This window comes from Silene latifolia, chromosome 7 (assembly GCF_048544455.1).
Source record: "Silene latifolia isolate original U9 population chromosome 7, ASM4854445v1, whole genome shotgun sequence".
Classification (NCBI taxonomy): Eukaryota; Viridiplantae; Streptophyta; class Magnoliopsida; order Caryophyllales; family Caryophyllaceae; genus Silene; species Silene latifolia.
The window spans coordinates 23,994,589-24,014,237 of NC_133532.1; the positions used below are offsets into that span (position 1 = coordinate 23,994,589).

The following is a 19,649-nucleotide window of genomic DNA, read 5'->3' on the forward strand; positions in this document are numbered from 1 at the left end:
GCAATCCACCATGAATATTTCCTTAGCACTGCCACATTCCAAAGGTAACATTGATTGAGGCCAAGGCCACCTTTATTTTCTGATAGACAACATTTATCCCATGCTATGGCAGACACTTTGTGAGGTTCTTCAGAGCCTAACCAAAGATAACTCATGGAGATGCTTTCCACTTTGTTAATGATTCCCTTAGGTAATAAGAAAATCCTGGCCCAATAATTGTACGTTTGCGTCAAGACGGTTTTTAACCAATTGTAGCCTGCCGTCATAGCTTATATGCTTAGCTCCCCGACTTCTTATCTTTGCTACCAACTTATCAACAATCTTGTTGCATTCCAAATGAGAGAGTCGTTTGTAAGATATAGCAATACCAAGATACCTGAAAGGAAAGGTGTAATACCCGCCCTGTTTAAGGACCATTTGACCGACCTTTTGACCACGGAAGACCTAAGGAGGGGATAAGTGGGAGGAAAAGAGACTTATGTAATTGTTTACTCAACCTAGTATGGGCTACTCGGCCGAGTGTTGGTAACACTCGACCGAGTAGGGCTTACTTGGCCGAGTATGAGAGTACTCGACCGAGTATAACCGCCGTCGACGAGTTATTATAAAACGCAAGTTCGTAGGTCTTATTTCATTTTCGACGGTTCCGTTTCTCTCTCTAACCCTAATATATCTCTCTCTCACCTACCACCCATTTCTCCCTACACTCTCATCTAGCCTTGACACTAACCGCGGAAGATGATTAGCTTACATGTGGAGTCTTGTAAGGATGTCATCGTCGGTCTGCATCGCAAGGGTATGTCTCAGAGTCTTGCCTGGCTAGTTGTTGGATACATTTTCATGGATTGCGATAAGGTAGGGTTTCCCTACTCGGTTTACTGTTTAATTGTTATAAGATTATGTTTGTATTGTTGTTCGATTGATTATCTGCTGATCATTATGGTGTATTGGAGTTGGTGTGGATGATGTGATGGTTAATGATAATGTTCGCGAGGTGCGTCCTCGGCTGAGTGGAGTCACTTGCGGGAGTGACTTCACGCCCTAGTTTCGCCCTCTATGGAACCCGTCACAGAAGGGGATATGCATATTAACGAACAGGGTTATCGCTCGTTGATGAGCGGGGCTTAAGTGGGGATTGGCTGCGGTCCCCCACTGGCGGTGAGGATTACCTGTTGCGATGGGTAATCTGGCAGGGCTACACACTTCGGTGTGTAGTCGGTTACTATGTGAGATCGGCATTTGGAGGTGGATGATGATCAACTGGTTACCTTTTTATACTTATCTTATTTTGTTATACAGGAAATCGACCCCATTTTATTGTTTTAAAAACTGTGGTGATCCATACGGGGATGGTGAGCAGTTGGTTTATCAGGTACAGTTGGTCATGATGCTTGCGGACTTGGAAGTGAATCGAGTCACCACGCTATCGAAGTAGAAGTCCTTGACAGGCAAGCTTAGTAGTCTTTAAAGTCATCGCTGTTGTATATTGTCACATTGTTCTCTGTTGTAAAACTTAAAGTTACTTAATAAGTGTTCTTTCGTTATTTATTTGATCTACTACCTCGGGCAACCGAGATTGTAACACCTTTATACACTGGAGTGGTCCTTGGTAAGGCACCTTGGTCTACGGGGGTGTTACAAAAGGTGCCTGCCTTGAATCTAAATAATCTTAGTATTTCAGCAGCCTCTATAGTAGAGACACCATTCATGTACATATCTACATCTCTCTATTCATATAAAGTCCATAAGTTTCAGAAAAACTCAAAAATGCTCTTATAATTATCTTGACTGACTCCTTTATCCCCCTATAGGAGATAAGAAGATCATCTGCAAAAGTTAGGTGACTTAGTCCTAAAGCTTTACATAAGGGGTGGAATTTGAATTTAGGTTTATGTGTGACTAAATCCAAAATTCTAGTCAAATATTTAAGGCAGAGTGTGAACAACAAAGGTGACATAATATCACCTTGCCTAAGCCCTCTTTTATAAGTACCCAGATTGTGAACCATTAAGAGATAGTGTATACAAGGGGGAAGAGACACGATGCATGATCCAATTGATCATTACTTTAGGGGGAGAGCAAGTTTGGAACGAACTTGACTTCGATTGACCTTCCAGCGAATCGTTGGAACTGTGAGGGCCTTAGTTCGATAAATTAAACCTTTTTTATTCCTTTTTATTTAAGGTTTTAGATACGCTTAGTCAGGGCAAGCTAAGGAAAAACCATCCTTGAACCGGACCGAGAACCATTAATCATGGTATGGATTTGGTTCATAAGTCAAACGAACACAACCCGAAACCAAGCCCAAACCCCAAAAAATTACATATTCGACCCGATAATTGGTTAGGTTGAATCAACACCCAATATAAAATCATAATCCCCAGTAAAACCCTAATTTCCTCTACTCCTTTCATTTTTCATAAGCCGTTGCAGATCACCATCTTCACACAACCATGGTATACTCTCTCTTTCCTCTTTCAAAAACCCTAATTTTTTCTCCCATTTCTTCCCCTTTTTGTCACTCTAATTTTGTCAATTTGTGTTGTTGTGTTTTAGGGTATTGATTTGAAGGCAGGAGGTAAGAGCAAGAAGACCAAGCGTACTGCGCCCAAATCTAATGATATCTATCTTAAGCTCCTTGTCAAGGTAATTCACAATTTAAATCTGAGATTTCCTCTTTGTATTTCGTAAAGTGTTGATTTTGATGTTTTAATATTGTTTATTAATGATGTTTTGACATGGGTTTTGGTTAGTATAATTTCTAATTAAGTGTAATTTGTGTTGTGATTTTGAAAATAATGCTGATTTTTCTGATGAAATTGATGAACTTATTGATCTATTTCCGTATTTTGTGTTATGTTTTGATCCTAACCTTTCGATTTGGTAGATCAGTAGATCACTAATTCTTAAGAGACGGTCTCTCGATAAGTTTAACGTGATTTATGATGTCTCGATTTGGGGTTTAGTTAGTAAGAGCAAGTACAATGGTTGTCGTTATGAAATCATTTTTCATTTTTGTTATAATGTGGAAAATGATGGTGAATTTTCTGAAGATAGTGATAAACTTATTGACCCATTTTTGTATCCTGTGTAATGTTTTGATTTTCACCCTTCAAATGCGGCAGATCACTAGTTCCTATTAAATACGGTCGCACGATAAGTTTACATTAGACATCTCCTGTAATCGGTTGTTATTTTTTTAATTCAACTTTTCCCTTTTTCTTAGCTTCTTGTGTATTATTATATGTTGTTTGCACATTATGTTAACCTGAGACGTCTCTCAGGAGATCTACTGGTGGTAGATCAATGATGGTTGTTATGTGATTGACTTTGTAACTTCATTTTTCTTGTCGTTTTGGTTTATGATTTGGGAATAATTGGTGGATTTTGTGTGTATATTTTTCAGTTGTATCGGTTCCTCGTTAGAAGAACTGGTAGCAGCTTCAATGCTGTTATTCTGAAGAGGCTCTTTATGAGCAAGATTAACAAGGCCCCACTCTCGCTTTCCCGACTTGTTAGGTACATGGATGGCAAGGTAAAGCTAATCTCCTGTTAATTAGCTTTGTTTTGAGTGAGTTTAATTTAGCAGTTTATTTGACACGGTAGTTTAATTATGTCGGTTTATTATATTTGGTGGTTAGTTAAATTTGTTGTCTAAGTTGTTTAATTTGATTTGGTGAAATGTTTGGTTTGAAAACTTAATATGATTGGGTTGTTGCTGGTCATAATAGGATGGTAAGATCGCTGTCATCGTTGCCGCAGTGACCGATGATGTCAGAGTGTATGAAGTTCCATCACTTAAGGTCTGTGCTTTGAGGTTCACTGAAACTGCCCGTGCTCGCATTGAGAAGGCTGGTGGTGAATGCCTCACTTTTGATCAGTTGGCTCTCAGAGCTCCTCTTGGACAAAACACGGTATGCATGCTTATCTTAATAGCATCATTATGCTGCATGATGCTCACGTCTCTACGTGTATTTGTACTTGTTTTTTTGTGGTTTGATTGTTTGAAGCATTGCGGAAATATCCATTTGAATTTCTATACGTTATACCTTGATAGTATCTTCCTGCAAGATGCTTGGGATAGTGAGATGGAAACACATTTTATTAAGTATATTTTATGTTAAGATTGTAGCTCTAGATTTCACAGGTCTTGACCATATACTACCATCCTTGCTGTCTAAATACCGTACATATTCAGTATGTAATAAAAAAACTCCAGTTCTATTAGAGAGAATAATAATTTGTGTTTCTATTGTATTGAACCTGTCTTCAAGGTGTAAAAAAAACCCGAAGAAACATGCATTGGTGTCTCTAGTGAATGCGTTAAATGCGAATGTTACTGGGAAATAAAGGCAACAGTTCTCTGTGATTAGAATCTTTAAAAACGACTTTGTTATGAACTGTTTGTGCATCTCTTGTTTTAGACTATAGCTCCACAGTATCTTCTCATCACATATTTTTGATTTACAATTAGTTTTCGGCAGTCTTAGCCGATATCTGCAACTCAATTTTGCTTCATCTTCCTTATGTACTGGTTTTCTATAGTATACTCCGTATTATTTAAACAAATATAGAGTATAATTAACATCATTTGGCAATGTCAAAGTTGCCTTTGCAAAACTTGCTAGTACCTCCATTTTAAGGTATCTTTTGTCAAAGTTGTCCTGTGACGAGATCTATCATCTGTAAAGATCTTAGGGAGGAAACCTTACTTTATGTGTCATCATTTGTAATCCGCTGCTTGCGTGAATTGGGTAAATGTAATGAAACTGATATTTTGCATTGGGACACATGCAGGTATTACTTAGAGGCCCGAAGAATGCCAGAGAGGCAGTCAAGCACTTTGGCCCAGCTCCTGGTGTACCCCACAGCCACACCAAGCCATATGTTCGAGCTAAAGGCCGCAAGTTTGAGAAAGCCCGTGGTAGACGTAACAGCCGTGGTTACAAGAATTAAGTTGGTACCCTTTTTAAGTCAGAAATGCATGCTTTTTGTAGTCCTAAGACTTGTGGATCAATGTGGTTCGGTTTTTCCATGTCTGCTAAATTTACAACCAAGTGTTTGTTAGGGAACCTTTAGTACTTGATTTATCAATTTGAAGGCATATTGTTTAAGAGAGACTAATTCAGATATCATACATAATTACATTACTGTCTTTTTTCTCAATCCTTGCTAATAGGCCTTGAAACGGCGTACTTAGAATGGTCATTTTGTGTGTGCTCACTTGGCAGGCAATAGGAGGCGAACGTTGATTATGGTCAAATTGGGTAGCGCCGTTAGTTTCATTTATTATGGGTTTGGTTAATTGGGTTATAGTCTCGTCTTTTTTTGAAGGGATGGAAATAAAATCAATCGTTTTGTTTTTTTTTTGGGTTAATTGACAAGAATAATCCAAACTATGGGTGGTCTTCCTATAATAATCCCAACTTCATTTAATCTCATAATAAACCGTACTATTAACCCCATCTTCTATTAATACACTTGGTAACCTGCTACCTGTTTGTCAGGTCACAATAAAAAAGAATCATTAACACAATGCCTTTAATTCTTCGTCTCTTCCATCAGCACCATCCATCACCATCACAAATAATCAAACACCAAAACACACACAGTACATCCGCATCACCACTTCACCGCCCCACACCAGTGAACCACCCAAGCATCACCGTCACCATTTTTACAGCACCTTCGTACCACCGACGCCGCCTCACTCCAACCTCCTCCAAACTCCAATTCTCGCCACACCCATGTCTCTCCTTCATCTCCGTTGTCCCGTCTCCGCCGCCACCACCATCGCCTTTTCCCCACTCCTCACGGCAGCTCTACCACATCAGAACAACAACAGAATGAACAACAAACTTTTAAATCATCAACCAGTGCTTTCTGGAATTTTACCATCAATATCGATTATGAATAGATTTAAAGTGAGAAATATGTTATGGGATTGTTCCCTAAATGAGATTAGTGCTCAATTAGGGACTGCTAATGATTGACATTCAGAGAAATGAAGTGGGATAGGTTGATTGAAGAGATTATCAACACGATTAAGAGAAGATAAACTATTTAATTGACTGATTGATGGAGATATTTCACCAGAAATATTGAAACTTTGAAGATTAGGTGAAGTGACAATGAAAGTAGGAGCATTGTACAATTCAGTCCAATTAACAATGGTTGGAAAAAGAGGGATTTGACCAAGAAGAAAGGAAGTTTGAAGAGTTTAAAAGTGAAGGTTTGAAGTTGAGTTGAATGTCAGATTCAATGGATGAGGAATTGATGATGGAAATCTGATAAGCATGGTTTATTCAATTGATGAGAAGATACAAAATGACTTGTTAGTTTACCGGATTTTACAGGTAAAAAATGACCCAAGTTTAGTATGAGAGAAGGGTAGTAATAGTATGGTTTATTTTGAGTTAAATTGAAGTTCGGATTACTACGAGAGGATGGTCAATAGTTTGGATTATTCTTATCAAATAACCCTTTTTTTTTTGGTTTTGTGGTTGAGTGTATTGTTGGTCAGCTAGTCCAACCAACATCCGTCTTGGTAATTATTGGATTCTATCCACGGTTATAAAGGCGGTGTATTAATTTGGGAAGGGTTTTATGAACAGGGTCTGTTAATTTCGCAATCACAATATGTCCATGTCGAGTTTCACATTTCTTCATCTCAGTTTTCCATGCTAGAATCCTGTAGAGTTATTTTATGATGGTTTTTATAAATGAGGAATGGATATGGTTAACTTGCCTCACAGAGGAGTAACTCTCCTATAGGACCGTCCCATAGCATAGGACGGGTCAATAGAAGAGATTAGCCCAATAGTACGAGTTTAGTAACAACAAAATTAAAACCTCGTTTCGTCCACCTAAATAAAATGCCACAAACAATTTTTGCAAGTGAACACAAGCAAATAACAACTCTCAGTCATGTCATGAATAACACCGGGTTTGTGAAATTTCATCAACTTCCTTGAAGGATTAGAACTGGGTTCTCGCACGGTCGCACCTATTTAGCTTAGCGATTGGGGATGACCAGATCCGATTACCTGACTAAAGATATACAAACAAATAGCCTCCAAGCGACAAATAAAGAACCAAAAAGAGAAGATATCAGTTGTTTGCAAAAACGAACACATCTCATTACCACTCCATGGTTCATTAAGCAAAAGCCAGTACGTTGCAAAGTTGATTCAAGTAAGATAAACTCAGATGCAGTACGCTCCAGCTTTTACATTCTCGCCCCTATAACATCGGTCAGTAGGCTTAATGTAAACTGGTTAAATTAAGACACTAGGCTTCCTCCTTCAATAAATTTATTCTGTAATAGATAACTAATAAGCATTGATACAGTTTCGGAATATTGGCGTCTTCTATCAGAGAGCCTTAGGTTAATGGCATGAATGTCCTAAGGCACTGTTGTTACTTGTTAGCCACACACAGTGACCTCAGTCTTCTTAAATGCTTGCTCGAGCATTTTTCTCATCTGATCAGCACCGCCAAGTCCTCTTTCACGCCAAATCTCGAAATCTTTGAAAACAGATCTCTGGCAATGGATTGGTTGGGCTGAACCGCAGCTGCAACTTTCCCCCTCTTTCATTCTGTTTTCATAATGAACCTGAAAATGCAACAAGATCCCCCAACAGTGAGCAATAAGAATAAGAATCACCAATAAAACGAGACTGGCCTGCACGGTCTAGACGTATTAGGGCGCATCAAGTTCCACAGCCCCCACCGAGTCATACACAAAAGAAAAGAAGAAAAGGGAACTGGTATTACCTTAACTAATAGTTCGGATTGCAGATCTTTAGAGGATAAAGAGATTGTCCATGGGTGAGAAGAAAGCCATAACAACGTATCCAAATACTGGAGAGCAGAATGACATGTCAAAGTTTTTGCTACTTTAAGGGATAGTTCTCTGACCCTGCTAAGTGGAGGGCAAGCGCTTAGTCGCAATTCTTGTGGGATGATCAGGGTCTGTATAAATACACCAAGTAAATCAAACAAGGGATAACGTCATCAAATCATAACTTACGTCCTGTTCTTTTGGACTTAAACTAGCTGAACTGAACTGAATCAACTGAACTTATAAAAACTGAAATTAAGTCCAAAAGAACATGGCCTTATTTCAAAAAGGAAACCAAAACAAACACTTCCATTTAGTCTCCAAGAGATTTACAGCATGGTCGTATTTCTATACGTTAAGTTGTTGCTCCTCAAGGCAAGCGCTTAGTCGCTAGATTTGATTACGGCACAGGTTTTAGATTTATTTCTTCTGGAAGTCATCACATAAAATACTCTTTTGGTAAGGAAATTTAAAACCTGTGCCGTAATCAAATCTAAAATTATGTGATGACTTCTTTTAAATTTAAAATTACATGATGTATGAAGATAAATTAGGAGAAAGGAAGACAATACCCTTTTGGAATCGGAAGATAAGTTGACATATTTTGACTGGCGGAAGTTGGTGAGTAACGCTACAAGCTTGGAATGCCATAAAATTTGGTTAAAGGTAGCAGCAGGAGGACATTTGAAATGAAGAGAGACTTTAGGTATTTCACATTTCGACGAGCATGTTATGATGTTATAGTTACCAGTACTAGAATATTGGAAGGAGAACAAGTTGGGTGTATCAAGCTCAATGTGGCCCAAATTTGGGCACTCTTCAACACGACAAGTTTTAAGAGAAGCGGATGAGATGTTAATACGCTTCAACTTAAGACAATATATGAGGGATATGGTTTTCAAGTAGGGAAACTCGGCCACATTATTAAAAAAATCATCGGCTATACGACAGCCATCAATTTTCAATTCCACCAAGTTCTTACGAGAATTAGAAGCCACCTCGACTTTACACTTATTGGTGTTAAGCTCAGTAAGGGTCAAGCATTGAAGAGGCATTGCTGCATCAATCTGTAGTCGATGTAGATCGTGTATTAGACCAACTCTAAGGTCTTTTAATTTAGAAAGACCTGAAACTCGGAGCACCTTAAAACCTTTACAAGACGAAAGTTGAAGGGTTTCCAAAGCAGGACATTTAAGAAGCAGGATGTCCAAAAGCTCCTGGTCTATCTTAAAAGCGGCCAAACAGAGTTGTTTCAAACAAGGAAGATCAATTGGCACGTCCACACCACCACCACCACCCAAGTAACATCCATGTAACTCCAACTTGGTTAAAGTTTTAGATTCTAAAATACGACAACAATTTAAAAAGCCGTAATTAGAATCAGGGAGATAAAAGTTGCCATCAATCCAACAAGTAAGTTCCTGGACATTGCGTTTCGCAAGGGAAAGCCACATTGATACAACACGAGAAGCGTAAGCACGCATATCAAGGTTAAAAAGTATTGGTACATAAAGGCATAGCTCTTTAACCTCTAAAGTTTGAGTCTTTTCTGTGTATATCCTCCAAATTTGTTCTAGTAAATGGATATACCCAACATGGTTAATTTCCGAATCATTATAATCACGATTCTTCCTACAAATTTTTCTCTTTTTGGCTTATACCATCCTGTTTAGTCCGGATTCAAGACGGGTAAGACCACGGCAATTTTTTCTTTCTTTGGTTGGGCGGTAAAGCTTTCCCTCATGAGTTTTAACACTGTTGTATTCCCGGGACTCGTTGGTTAAACTAGAACAACCACTTACGAGTTGATCTAAGTGTCCATACTCGTGATAATTAGTAGAATAAAGATGGTGTTTAAAGGGGTGGGTTTTAGGGAGAGGGTTAAAATAACGGGAAAAGAATTTAAAAAAAAAGTGATCAAAGATAAGAGAAGGGCGAGAGAGCCAAGAATACCTCCAAAGAGAGGATAATGAGCTTGTAACAATCGCATCTATCATACTAAGATGAGATAATATATGTTGTTTTATTTCAATTGGCATCTCTGTAATTCTGTCTCTTTCTTCCCCAATCTTCATCTTCTTAACCCTAATTTTCTCTTGTTCAACACAACTTTCCTCCATCTTTCTCCTCTTAACCCCCTATACGTTTTTTTTTTTTTTTTTTTTTTTTTTTTTTTTCGCGTAGGAAGACAAGATACTAGGTTTATAAGACCATCCCCAAGCAAAAGGTCGACTTAATCGGGTAAATCAGAATTTTACTCTTAATCACTCCTTATTAACTTGACCCATGTTCACCCCCCAAGCAGAAGGTCACGACCTGGGTCAATTAATCCAATCATTTTCCACTCTCCAACATTTCTAATCATTTTCTACCCTCTACCCCACTAAAACCTCTCTCTTACTTTTTTCAATTATTATTTACTAACTAATTATACACAAGTTTTTATTGTAACTAGTTTTAAACCCGTGCAAAAAAACGCACGGGTCGAAAACGCACGGCTTAAATCCGTGCAACAAAAAAATGCAGGGGTCGAAAACGCACGGCTTAAACCTCATTTTATCATAAGATGATAATTTTGCCAAAAACTTCACACAACAACAATAAATTTAACCCTCTATTTCAACCTTCCTTCTCATAATCTCACCCAATCACATAAAAAAACACATTAAAAATAATAATATAACCAATAAAAAGCAACTATTCTCATTGTGACTCTCATCATATTTGGATGAGTTACACAAAAATCATAAAGATAAAAACTTTTTGTTGTTGTGGGGGGATGAGAATGAAAATATCAACTTTAGAAGGGGATCTCTTTGTTGATGTGGATGGTATAAAACCTGCGTGATTATGTTCAATGTTGTTACAATATAAAAAGTCTACAATTGGAAAATCGACATATAATTTAAGCTATTAATCACTACCACTGATTCGATACAAATTTTATATTAAAAAGTGTACGATTATTGAGATTGAATAATGGACGACAATTGCCTGTACATGCAGTTAAAAGTATATCGTTTATAAACAATGTGGTTGTTAGATTAATAATTTAAAACATATATTTCAAAACATTATACACGCACATTTAAGTGTTAATGTCATGTGTGGTGAAATTTTAGTACTAATATATACTTCCTTCATTTTCATATGATATACTCATTTTATTAAATTGCTCCACCCATATATTCAACAAATGAGTATATTGTATAAAAACGGAGGAAGTATTAGACATGGGATTATATATAATCAAAATATATCGTCATAATATAAATCGGGTTACATAACTTACATTATCGAATTTTCATGAATGCTCAATACATGGGCCGTTGCCCTTTGGGCCGAGCAAACATTGGCTTCATAATTCGAAAATACAAAACATGCAAGCACCCGACCCATAACATAACACAATTAACAACATTACTCATTTACCCATATAAATAATCCATCAACAAACCCTACCCCTCCATTTTATAAAAAACTCTCGTCTGACCTCCCTCCCTCCTTTCTCATTTGAGTTTTCTAATTGACAACACTACCGCCGACACCGCATCTCCTCTTATTTCATTCATACTAAATTCAAATCATCCTCTTCTCTCATTTATAATATCGTCTAACCTCGCTCCCTCTTATCAGCATTTAACTCTCCTAAATCTTCCATCTTCGTCACCATCCCATGCGAGATTTGTGCCTCTCACGATCTTAGCTTCGTTTCTTAGTTAGATCCTCATCAAAGATGGCACCATTGATTGATATCTTTTAGAGGTCTGATTTCTTTCATTTTTTTTACTCGCATGCAGCATAATTATCACAATTCGTGTTTAATTATTTAAAACTTCTTAAATTATTTTTACACTTCTTAAATTAATTTTCTCGTTTTTATTCGTTTAGTTCGATTATTTTTAATTCTTTATAAATTTTAAAGTAAATACTCCGTATCATTTACCTAATTATTATTTATTTTTTAAAAGTTGATTTTTTTATAAAATTATTAGTGAATTATTAGTTAATATCATAGATCTCTTAATTTTAAATTTTACATTTTTTTTTATTATGTTTATAATAGTAATTTCACATATCTGATGATTTTTTTTTAATTTCTATAAAATTATTTCCTGATTTAAAATTCGGTGATTTTTTTATATATGTATCGTAGATATTGTGAAAACTGTTGCTTATTTTTATAAACTATGAATAAGAATATTCATAAATCTGATGAGTTTTGTTGTTTTTTATTAAAATGTTGTAAATGTACAAATTTTATTATAAATATTTGTATAAAACTAAATATTTGTATATTAAGATATGTATTTTTGTGTTCTGCATTTTGGAATGGATACCTTATAGGGAGAAGGTGAGGAAGAAGCTTGAAGTTAAATTCTGGAATACAGATGAGTTTGATGAGGAATTTGTAATTTGATGTTTTGAAATGATTATTTGTAACATTTTGTAATTTTTGGATGTGCATAATGTATTAGGAATTTGTAATTTTTGGATGTTCATATTGTATTATAATGTATGGTTTTATGTAAAATCGCTAATTAAATAAGAGCAAAAGTTGAGATGTTAAATATCATATATTATAATAATATCATATAATATAATATCACCATATCATATAATATAATACATCATATAATATAACTTTCAATTAAAAGCATCGAGTATATTAAAAAGTAAGAAAGAGTATAATTAATTGTGTTGAAGAACGTGGGTGAGTAATTTCAGGGATTTTTTTTTGCAGTGGACCCCAGCTAAAAAATTGAGAACCAATCACAATCCTTTAAAAAACCTAGCTTTTATACTAGATAGATTTTAAAAAAATAAAAATACTCCAATATATTAAACATTAATTTAATGACGTACACTTCGGAAAAAAATTACTCCCTCTGTTTTTTTATATATGACTTTCTCACATTTCGAGACACTCACTTCTCTCTTCAATATCTCTTAAAATATAAGAGTAAATATTATGATATGAATACTCATATGAAAGAGTTTTTCGTAAGGAATTTAATGGTATCGTTTTTATATTTTTTAAACAAATATATTTTTGTAAATATTAAAGTCAAAGGCTTACCTCGTAAATGCAAAACGTCATATATAAAAAAATGGAGGGAGTGTTAAATAACAAAGTTAAAATTTAATAATCGAAAAGCTGATTTCATTGACAATAAAAAAAACGCATACATAATTAAAGCCGCATACATAATTTTTTTTTTAAAAAAAGCAAACATGATATTAAAAAACATGAAATACTACGAAATAATATAAAGCATCCGAAACTAATTTTAGTTACGAAAGTTTTGCCAAATATGCTCAATGAGATCATTTTTCAGAGCGATATGAGTGCCACGATCACGAATTTCACCATGAATTTCTACGAATCGTTCTTGAGGCGATCTTCTAAGACGATGATATTCATACGGATCATCACTAGTTGAAGTCGGATTATCTTCTTTGAACTCTGCGATTATGTTTTCATAGTTAAGATAGGTTTCTCGTTCATCTTCAACAATCATATTATGCATAATAATACAAGCCAGAAGAACCTTCCCCATATTATCTCGATCCCAAAGAAGACAGGGGCGTTTGATGAACGCAAATCGAGTTTGTAGGACGCCAAAAGCACGTTCAACATCTTTTCGACAACTCTCTTGTCGAGCTGCAAATAACTTATGCTTTTGAATTTGTGGCGCACTAATTGTTTTAACAAATGTTGCCCAACCAGGATATATACCATCAGAAAGATAATATCCCATATTATACTCCGTGCCATTAACCGCAAAATTAACAGTAGGGGCGGATTCTTCCAAAACGTCATTAAAGAGTGGAGAACGTTGAAGAACATTAATATCATTGAGCGAACCTAGTGTACTGAAGAAGGCATGCCATATCCACAAATCGTACGAAGCGACTGCTTCCAAAATTATTGTTGGCTTTGAACTTCTCCCGGCATATTGTCCCGCCCACGCTGTGGGACAATTTTTCCACTCCCAGTGCATGCAGTCAATGCTACCCAGCATACCGGGAAATCCACGAACTTGCCCCATATGAAGTAACCTCCCTAAATCTTGAGGGTTCGGCCTCCGTTGATATTCGTTCCCAAAGCAGATGATTACACCTTCGACGAACAATTTGAGAGAGTCCCTTACGGCTGTCTCGCTCAGACGCAAATACTCATCTTGAATCGAGAGCGTACCATAAGCTAGAACTCTTAAAGCGGTGTGCATCTCAGTAATGGGGAGAAACTAGGTCTCCCATTACCGCCAACTCTTTGTTGAAAAAATCGATCATTCGCGGATAAAGCATTAACAATGCGAATGAATAGATGCTTGTGCATGCGAAATCTCCGACGAAATAGATCTTCGGGATAGACTGGATTCATAAAGTAGTCATTGTACAATTGGTTATGACCTTCTTCACGATTCCTCTCAATGTTTCTCCGAGGACGTCTAGGAGGCGGAATTGGTTGGCGGATTCTTCTGTTGACATAAGCATTCATACGTTCTGTAATAAGGTTTTGTATTACCTCAGATCTTTCAGAGGCTTCGGCTTCCCATTGGTAATCGGAAAGCCTATTTTGATCGACAATATTGTCGTTTGATGAATCAGAATTGGAGTTTGAATCAGACATTGTAGTAGTATTTTTGTGAGAGTTATTTGAAAGAAGAAAAATGTGAGAGTAATTTGAAAGAAGGAAAATGTGAGTGTGATTTTGTTGAACAACTATGTAAGGTATATATAATCTTTTTATGTACAACGGCTATATTTCTGATCGAATGGCTGAAATCAATCCAACGGCTATATTTCTAATCGAATGGCTGAAATCAATCCAACGGCTATATTTCTAATCGAATGGTTAAAAATATTAGTTGACGGGTTTATAGAAATATTAGTTGACGGGTTTATAGAAATATTAGTTGACGGATTTATAGAAATATATGTTGACGGGTTTATAGAAATATATGTTGACGGGTTTATAATACAACGACTAACTCGAAACTAATACGTAATAAACTAATACGTAATAATAAATCTCATTTTCTCGAAATATCCTAGACCTACTTCATTTTCTTTCATTCATCATAAATCACATTGTTTGTATCGTTTACATCGCCGTCCTCATTCATCATAAATCGCCTCTTCCATTCATCATAAATCATAATCATAATCCTAGATCATAATCATAAACCTAGATCGAATCATCAACCTCATCATAATCCGATCATAAACCTTTAATCTTCTCATCTTTTCTGGGTTAAATCATAATCCGATCATAATCATAACCTAGATCGAATCTTTTCTGGAATCTTTTCTGGGTTGCAATCTTTTCTGAGTTGCAGGAAAGTCCGAAGGGGAGGGGGAGCTTCAATCTTTTCTGGGTTGCAGGTACATTCTAGTTAAATTATTGTTAAATTTGTCCGATCATTTTGATTATTTTGTCCGATCATTTTGATTATTTTGTCCGATCATTTTGATTAATTTGTCCGTTCATTTTGAGGATCTGATTATTTTCTGATTATTTCGAGGATCTGATTATTTTCTGGTTATTTTCTGATTATTTCGAGGATCTGATTAATTTGTCCGATCGTTTTAATTTTTTTAATCGGCTTAATTTCTTAGTTGAGGATCTGATGATTTTTGCGATCATTAAGTTTTTTTTAATCGGCTAAATTCACTAAAATTAGAAAAACATTGATGATTAATTAGATTGTTGATTAATAATTCAACCAACAACAAAAACAGAAAATAAAAACAGATTTAATAAACTAAATAGATGACACATATTTGTTCATTAGCTTGTCCTTCAAATCTTGATCAACCGCATTCAAATTTTGTTGAGAGAGCAATGTGTTTAGCCAACCCATCTCCGCTTTTTTAGTCATTTTCTGGGCTCTAATTTGTTCTATCTCAACATCTGTTGCGATCCTTCTTTGCCGAAACTCAATTTGCTCTATATTAGTGTCTCTATTTCCGCTAATGAGTGACCTATCATCTTCACAAAACATAGACTCGAGCACCACCACAGGTGCTTTACCATTCCGCTTTTTTTCGCTGCCTCCCGTCCTTCGGGACGGTCGTTTGTGTCTACATTAACGCTAGTCGGGGTTGCTACATTATCATTAGACGGGGTCGGGACATTAACATTAGACGGGGTTGGGTAATTGACACTAATAGGGCTAGAATCCATTTCCGACCTCGACCTTTTTGAACCCGAGGTACTAATGTTTTCACTTAAATTCGTTTGGAAATTTTGTACGCTCCACTTTGGGTATTTCCTCATGATTTTATAAACATGAAAATCAACAAAATCATTATTTTGGTTCTCCATACGAAATAATTTTTGAGCTAATTCAATGTCGTCTTCAATGTCGGGTGGTCTATTTAAAACTTTTCCATAGCAACGAACCCATTTGTTGACTAGGAAATTGAGTCGTTTAGAACGGTTTTTCATTCCGTCAAGACTCCTAATACCAATTTTACTTTGATTTTGATTTTCCGTCCGAGTTTGTTCATACAACTCGTGTACCTTACTCCATATTGTGACTACTCTTTGGTTTTTGCCAACTATTGAGTTGGTGGTATGTAAACACCAAGCGGACATAAGAGCTTCATCCTCCTTTTCGGTCCAATTTCGACCTTCACCAAGTGATTTGGATTGATTTTTTTTTGGATTTTTTTGCACAAAAATTAGGGGTTTCCTCAACAAAATCTTGAGTCCGGAGTTGGGACAACAAAATCGGATTTCCAAAACAATCAAAATTTTCATAATTTTGATCACCCGAAACTAATTCCGTAAAAGTAGGAATTGGAGTACTTTGATTTAGATCGATATTTTGAGTATTTAAAGGTGATATATAATCGTCATTTTCATCACTTAGAAAATCAAAATGATTTAAATCCATATTGTATTGAAAATCAGAAAAGATTATAAGTGTTTTTTTTTTCCTTATGTAAAAGAAGACAATAATTTTTATGACTTTGAAAAAATTACTCAGAAGACAAGGAGTAATTTTTATGTAAATAATCTGATTTTGGGCATTTTATAGTGAATTTTTAGACAGTAAAAAATTTATTGTCCAATTAAATGGAAAGTTGGTGTTAATGTGTTCATTTAATTTTTCTTCCATGCAGGTACCTGGTAGTTGAGTTGAGAGATATTGAAGAGGGAGTTGGTTGAAGGTTGAAGAGGTAGCACATGAAAGTTCACGCATTTGGCATTTGGCAGAATATTTTCTAGGCTTTGTACTCTTTTGTACTTTTAATGTTAGTTTATTAGTTTTTTTTTATTGGATTTTAAATCTTGTAACCAATTACATATTGACACATGTAAGGCCAATTGTTGGGTCAATTTGAGCAAGTGAAGGTCACCAATTGACCTCTTCTCACCTTTTCAACCCTTGAGTCACCTTAATCTTTTGCTTAAATGTGGATTAAGGTGACCTTTCACCAATTGACCCCCCCCAATTGACCTTGCTTGGGGGTGGTCTAAGAACGGTTTTTATAAGTGTGTCGTAACCCGTAAGGGCACATGTTAATAATTTAAAAAAAGAAAGATTGTTGAGAATATATCATGAATAATTGATACACAAACTCATATTTACCATAATCAATCAGTCAATACTATATATTTCCGAAATCAAGGAACTTTAATTTAATTAAATAAATCTATACAAATTAATTATACTATATAGTTTTTAATCGATAATGTTGTGTGATAAATCTGACAAATGGACTTCAATGTAAATATTATATAGTTTTGGTTGAAGTATAAATTTAGAGAACACCAGAATATGGTGATTTTTCTTAAAATAAACATGTCACACTTATATTATTAATCCCCTCATACTAGAAGAATAAGAAATCTCCAAATTTTCCCGCTTAAATGAATTTGACTACAATTGGGCTTTTATTATATCATATCTGTAATTGGGCAATTTTTCCTTTTCCACCTATTAATACAAAACATTAATAATAATAATAATAATAATAATAATAATAATAATAATAACCTTTACAATTAAATTTCAAATTAAGTTAAATATCAGTTGTATAATTGTTATTTTCTTTAATATTCCTATTAAAAAACCGCGAATTCGCGCGAGACCTATACTAGTTAGTATAAAGATATTAACTATTTAGCATACACAAATATATAAGTATGTTATATTTTGGAAAATATTTAAAAGTAGGGTCATTTAACAACAATAATCCAACCTATGCCTACTCTTCTCATATTAATCTGTCATAGCGTTTAACTGAGAAAAACCCAACCTAATCCCTCATTTAACTTTCCCTAAACTTTGCCTAATTATTACCGGTTGTAAAAGGTAAGCCATCAGGTCACCTATTTTTTGTGGTGTTCTTATATTTTCTGCATATCTACCATTCACACTCCTTTTCTTCGTATCTCTCCATTTTCTTCTTTCCTCATTTTCTTGCCTCCATTAATTTGTTCATTTTCTTGCCTCCAATTTCTTCTTCATTTTTCTTTAATTTGTTCAATCAATAATGAAGACTACTAATTCTTCAATAAACTCAAAGAGTTCAAGTGGCACGAATTATGTGTTATGCAAACACAATATTGATGCGTTTTTGAGAACTGTGGGTAAGGTGTAAATGCGGGTAGGAAATTTTATGGTTGTCCTCATTGGCCGGTAAATGATTGATTAATTTTAGATTTTTTTTTTGTTAATTTTTTGATTTTTTTTGATTATTTTTGTTGAAGATGAAATTACTCAGTTCTTATTGTTTAAACTTGTAGCATAATGGATGTGATTATTTTGAGTTCGTAGAGGATTTGAAGTCGGACCATGAGGCATCTGAGAAGGCGAATTTAGAAGAGAAGATGAAGAAATTGAAGATAAAAAATGAGAAATTGAAGAAAGAGGTGCTGCAATTAAAAGTAGAAGTTATAAAACATTTTAGATGTGAAAAAATTTGGATGATTATGTTAACTATTTCTTGGGTTTTTTTCGCAATTTGTTGGATGTTGAAGAATGGTGTTTGAGAAGTTATTGTACCAAATGTAGCAACTCCAGTATGGCATTATAATCAGAATGACTGTTGAACACTTATTGTAAGAAATGTAGTTTGAAAACTTATTGTAACAAATGTTGAAGAATGGATGTTAAAGATGAAGGAATTGATTATGGCATTATAATCAGAAATCTTGCATTACATAACCTTGATATGTGCCAAATGTTATTGTACCATATCTGCCTTACATAACCTTACATACGAAATTAACTAGTTCATTGTTCTAAATCCAACCTTACATTCCTTCATACTTAACAAAAAAACTGCAGCAATCAAAGTCCACAAAATGGCTACAGCTACAAATTGTCATGTCCTTCAAATCTGGTTTGATGACACCTGAGTTGTTGGCTGACTGGAGTAACTAGCAGGATGGTCAATTTTCCTTGGTCCACTTAAGAAGTTGGTGAATGCATTGTCTTGCCCATCAAACAGAACTCCTATTCCCTGAGGTGGCTGCATTTAAAGTTCATTAGTAATGGTACATTCACATAAATGCAAACGAAATTCAATTTAGAAAAGAGAAGATGAAGTATGTCTTACTCTTTCTCTTGATCCCCCTACCACCACCTCTTCCTCCTCCCCTTCCCCTTCCTGCATTTCTAATTACTCTGCCATTCCTTGTTAATATTGTAGGCTGTGCAGTAGCTTCATTATTAGCTGCAGAGTGTGAAGAAGGTGGTTGTCTATTGGAGTCAGAGGTCTCTGCCACATTTCTTGGTCTGTCCCTACCTCTTTTAGGGGTTGGTTCTACTAGCATGGTCCC

The 19,649-nt window shown here is 35.4% G+C and overlaps 2 protein-coding genes across 3 annotated transcripts; one reads left to right on the top strand and one right to left on the bottom strand.

The window, feature by feature from the left end:
- The first annotated feature begins 2,367 nt into the window (after positions 1–2,367).
- LOC141591962 (large ribosomal subunit protein eL18x-like) lies at positions 2,368–5,166 on the top strand. The gene is made up of 5 exons (XM_074412490.1): positions 2,368–2,456; positions 2,557–2,646; positions 3,407–3,535; positions 3,732–3,914; positions 4,798–5,166. Exons 1-5 carry the CDS (start codon positions 2,454–2,456, stop codon positions 4,954–4,956), a joined length of 564 nt encoding a protein of 187 aa, XP_074268591.1. The 5' UTR covers positions 2,368–2,453; the 3' UTR covers positions 4,957–5,166.
- Positions 5,167–7,034: 1,868 nt separating this feature from the next.
- Positions 7,035–9,980, bottom strand: LOC141590969 (uncharacterized). Of its 2 annotated transcripts, XM_074411472.1 has the most exons (4): positions 9,797–9,980; positions 8,416–9,185; positions 7,777–7,974; positions 7,035–7,615 (listed from the first exon to the last, which is right to left on the bottom strand). In XM_074411472.1, the coding sequence occupies exons 1-4, from the start codon at positions 9,831–9,833 to the stop codon at positions 7,427–7,429; spliced, it is 1,194 nt and encodes a 397-aa protein (XP_074267573.1). In that variant the 5' UTR covers positions 9,834–9,980; the 3' UTR covers positions 7,035–7,426. The 2 variants fall into 2 exon arrangements, with proteins under 2 accessions (XP_074267573.1, XP_074267572.1); XM_074411471.1 differs by having other exon boundaries at positions 7,037–7,615; positions 8,416–9,980.
- Between the last annotated feature and the right edge of the window lie 9,669 nt (positions 9,981–19,649).

Excerpts from the sequence above, each read along its gene's own strand:
- LOC141591962 (XM_074412490.1), top strand. Across the intron at positions 2,647-3,406 it reads ATCTTAAGCTCCTTGTCAAG|TTGTATCGGTTCCTCGTTAG; the intron begins GTAATTCACAAT and ends TATATTTTTCAG. Across the intron at positions 3,536-3,731 it reads TTAGGTACATGGATGGCAAG|GATGGTAAGATCGCTGTCAT; the intron begins GTAAAGCTAATC and ends TGGTCATAATAG.
- LOC141590969 (XM_074411471.1), bottom strand. The coding sequence starts at position 9,327 with ATGCGTGCTTACGCTTCTCGTGTTGTATCAATGTGGCTTTCCCTTGCG. Across the intron at positions 7,975-8,415 it reads TATCTTCCGATTCCAAAAGG|ACCCTGATCATCCCACAAGA; the intron begins GTATTGTCTTCC and ends GTATTTATACAG. Across the intron at positions 7,616-7,776 it reads AATCCGAACTATTAGTTAAG|GTTCATTATGAAAACAGAAT; the intron begins GTAATACCAGTT and ends TTGCATTTTCAG.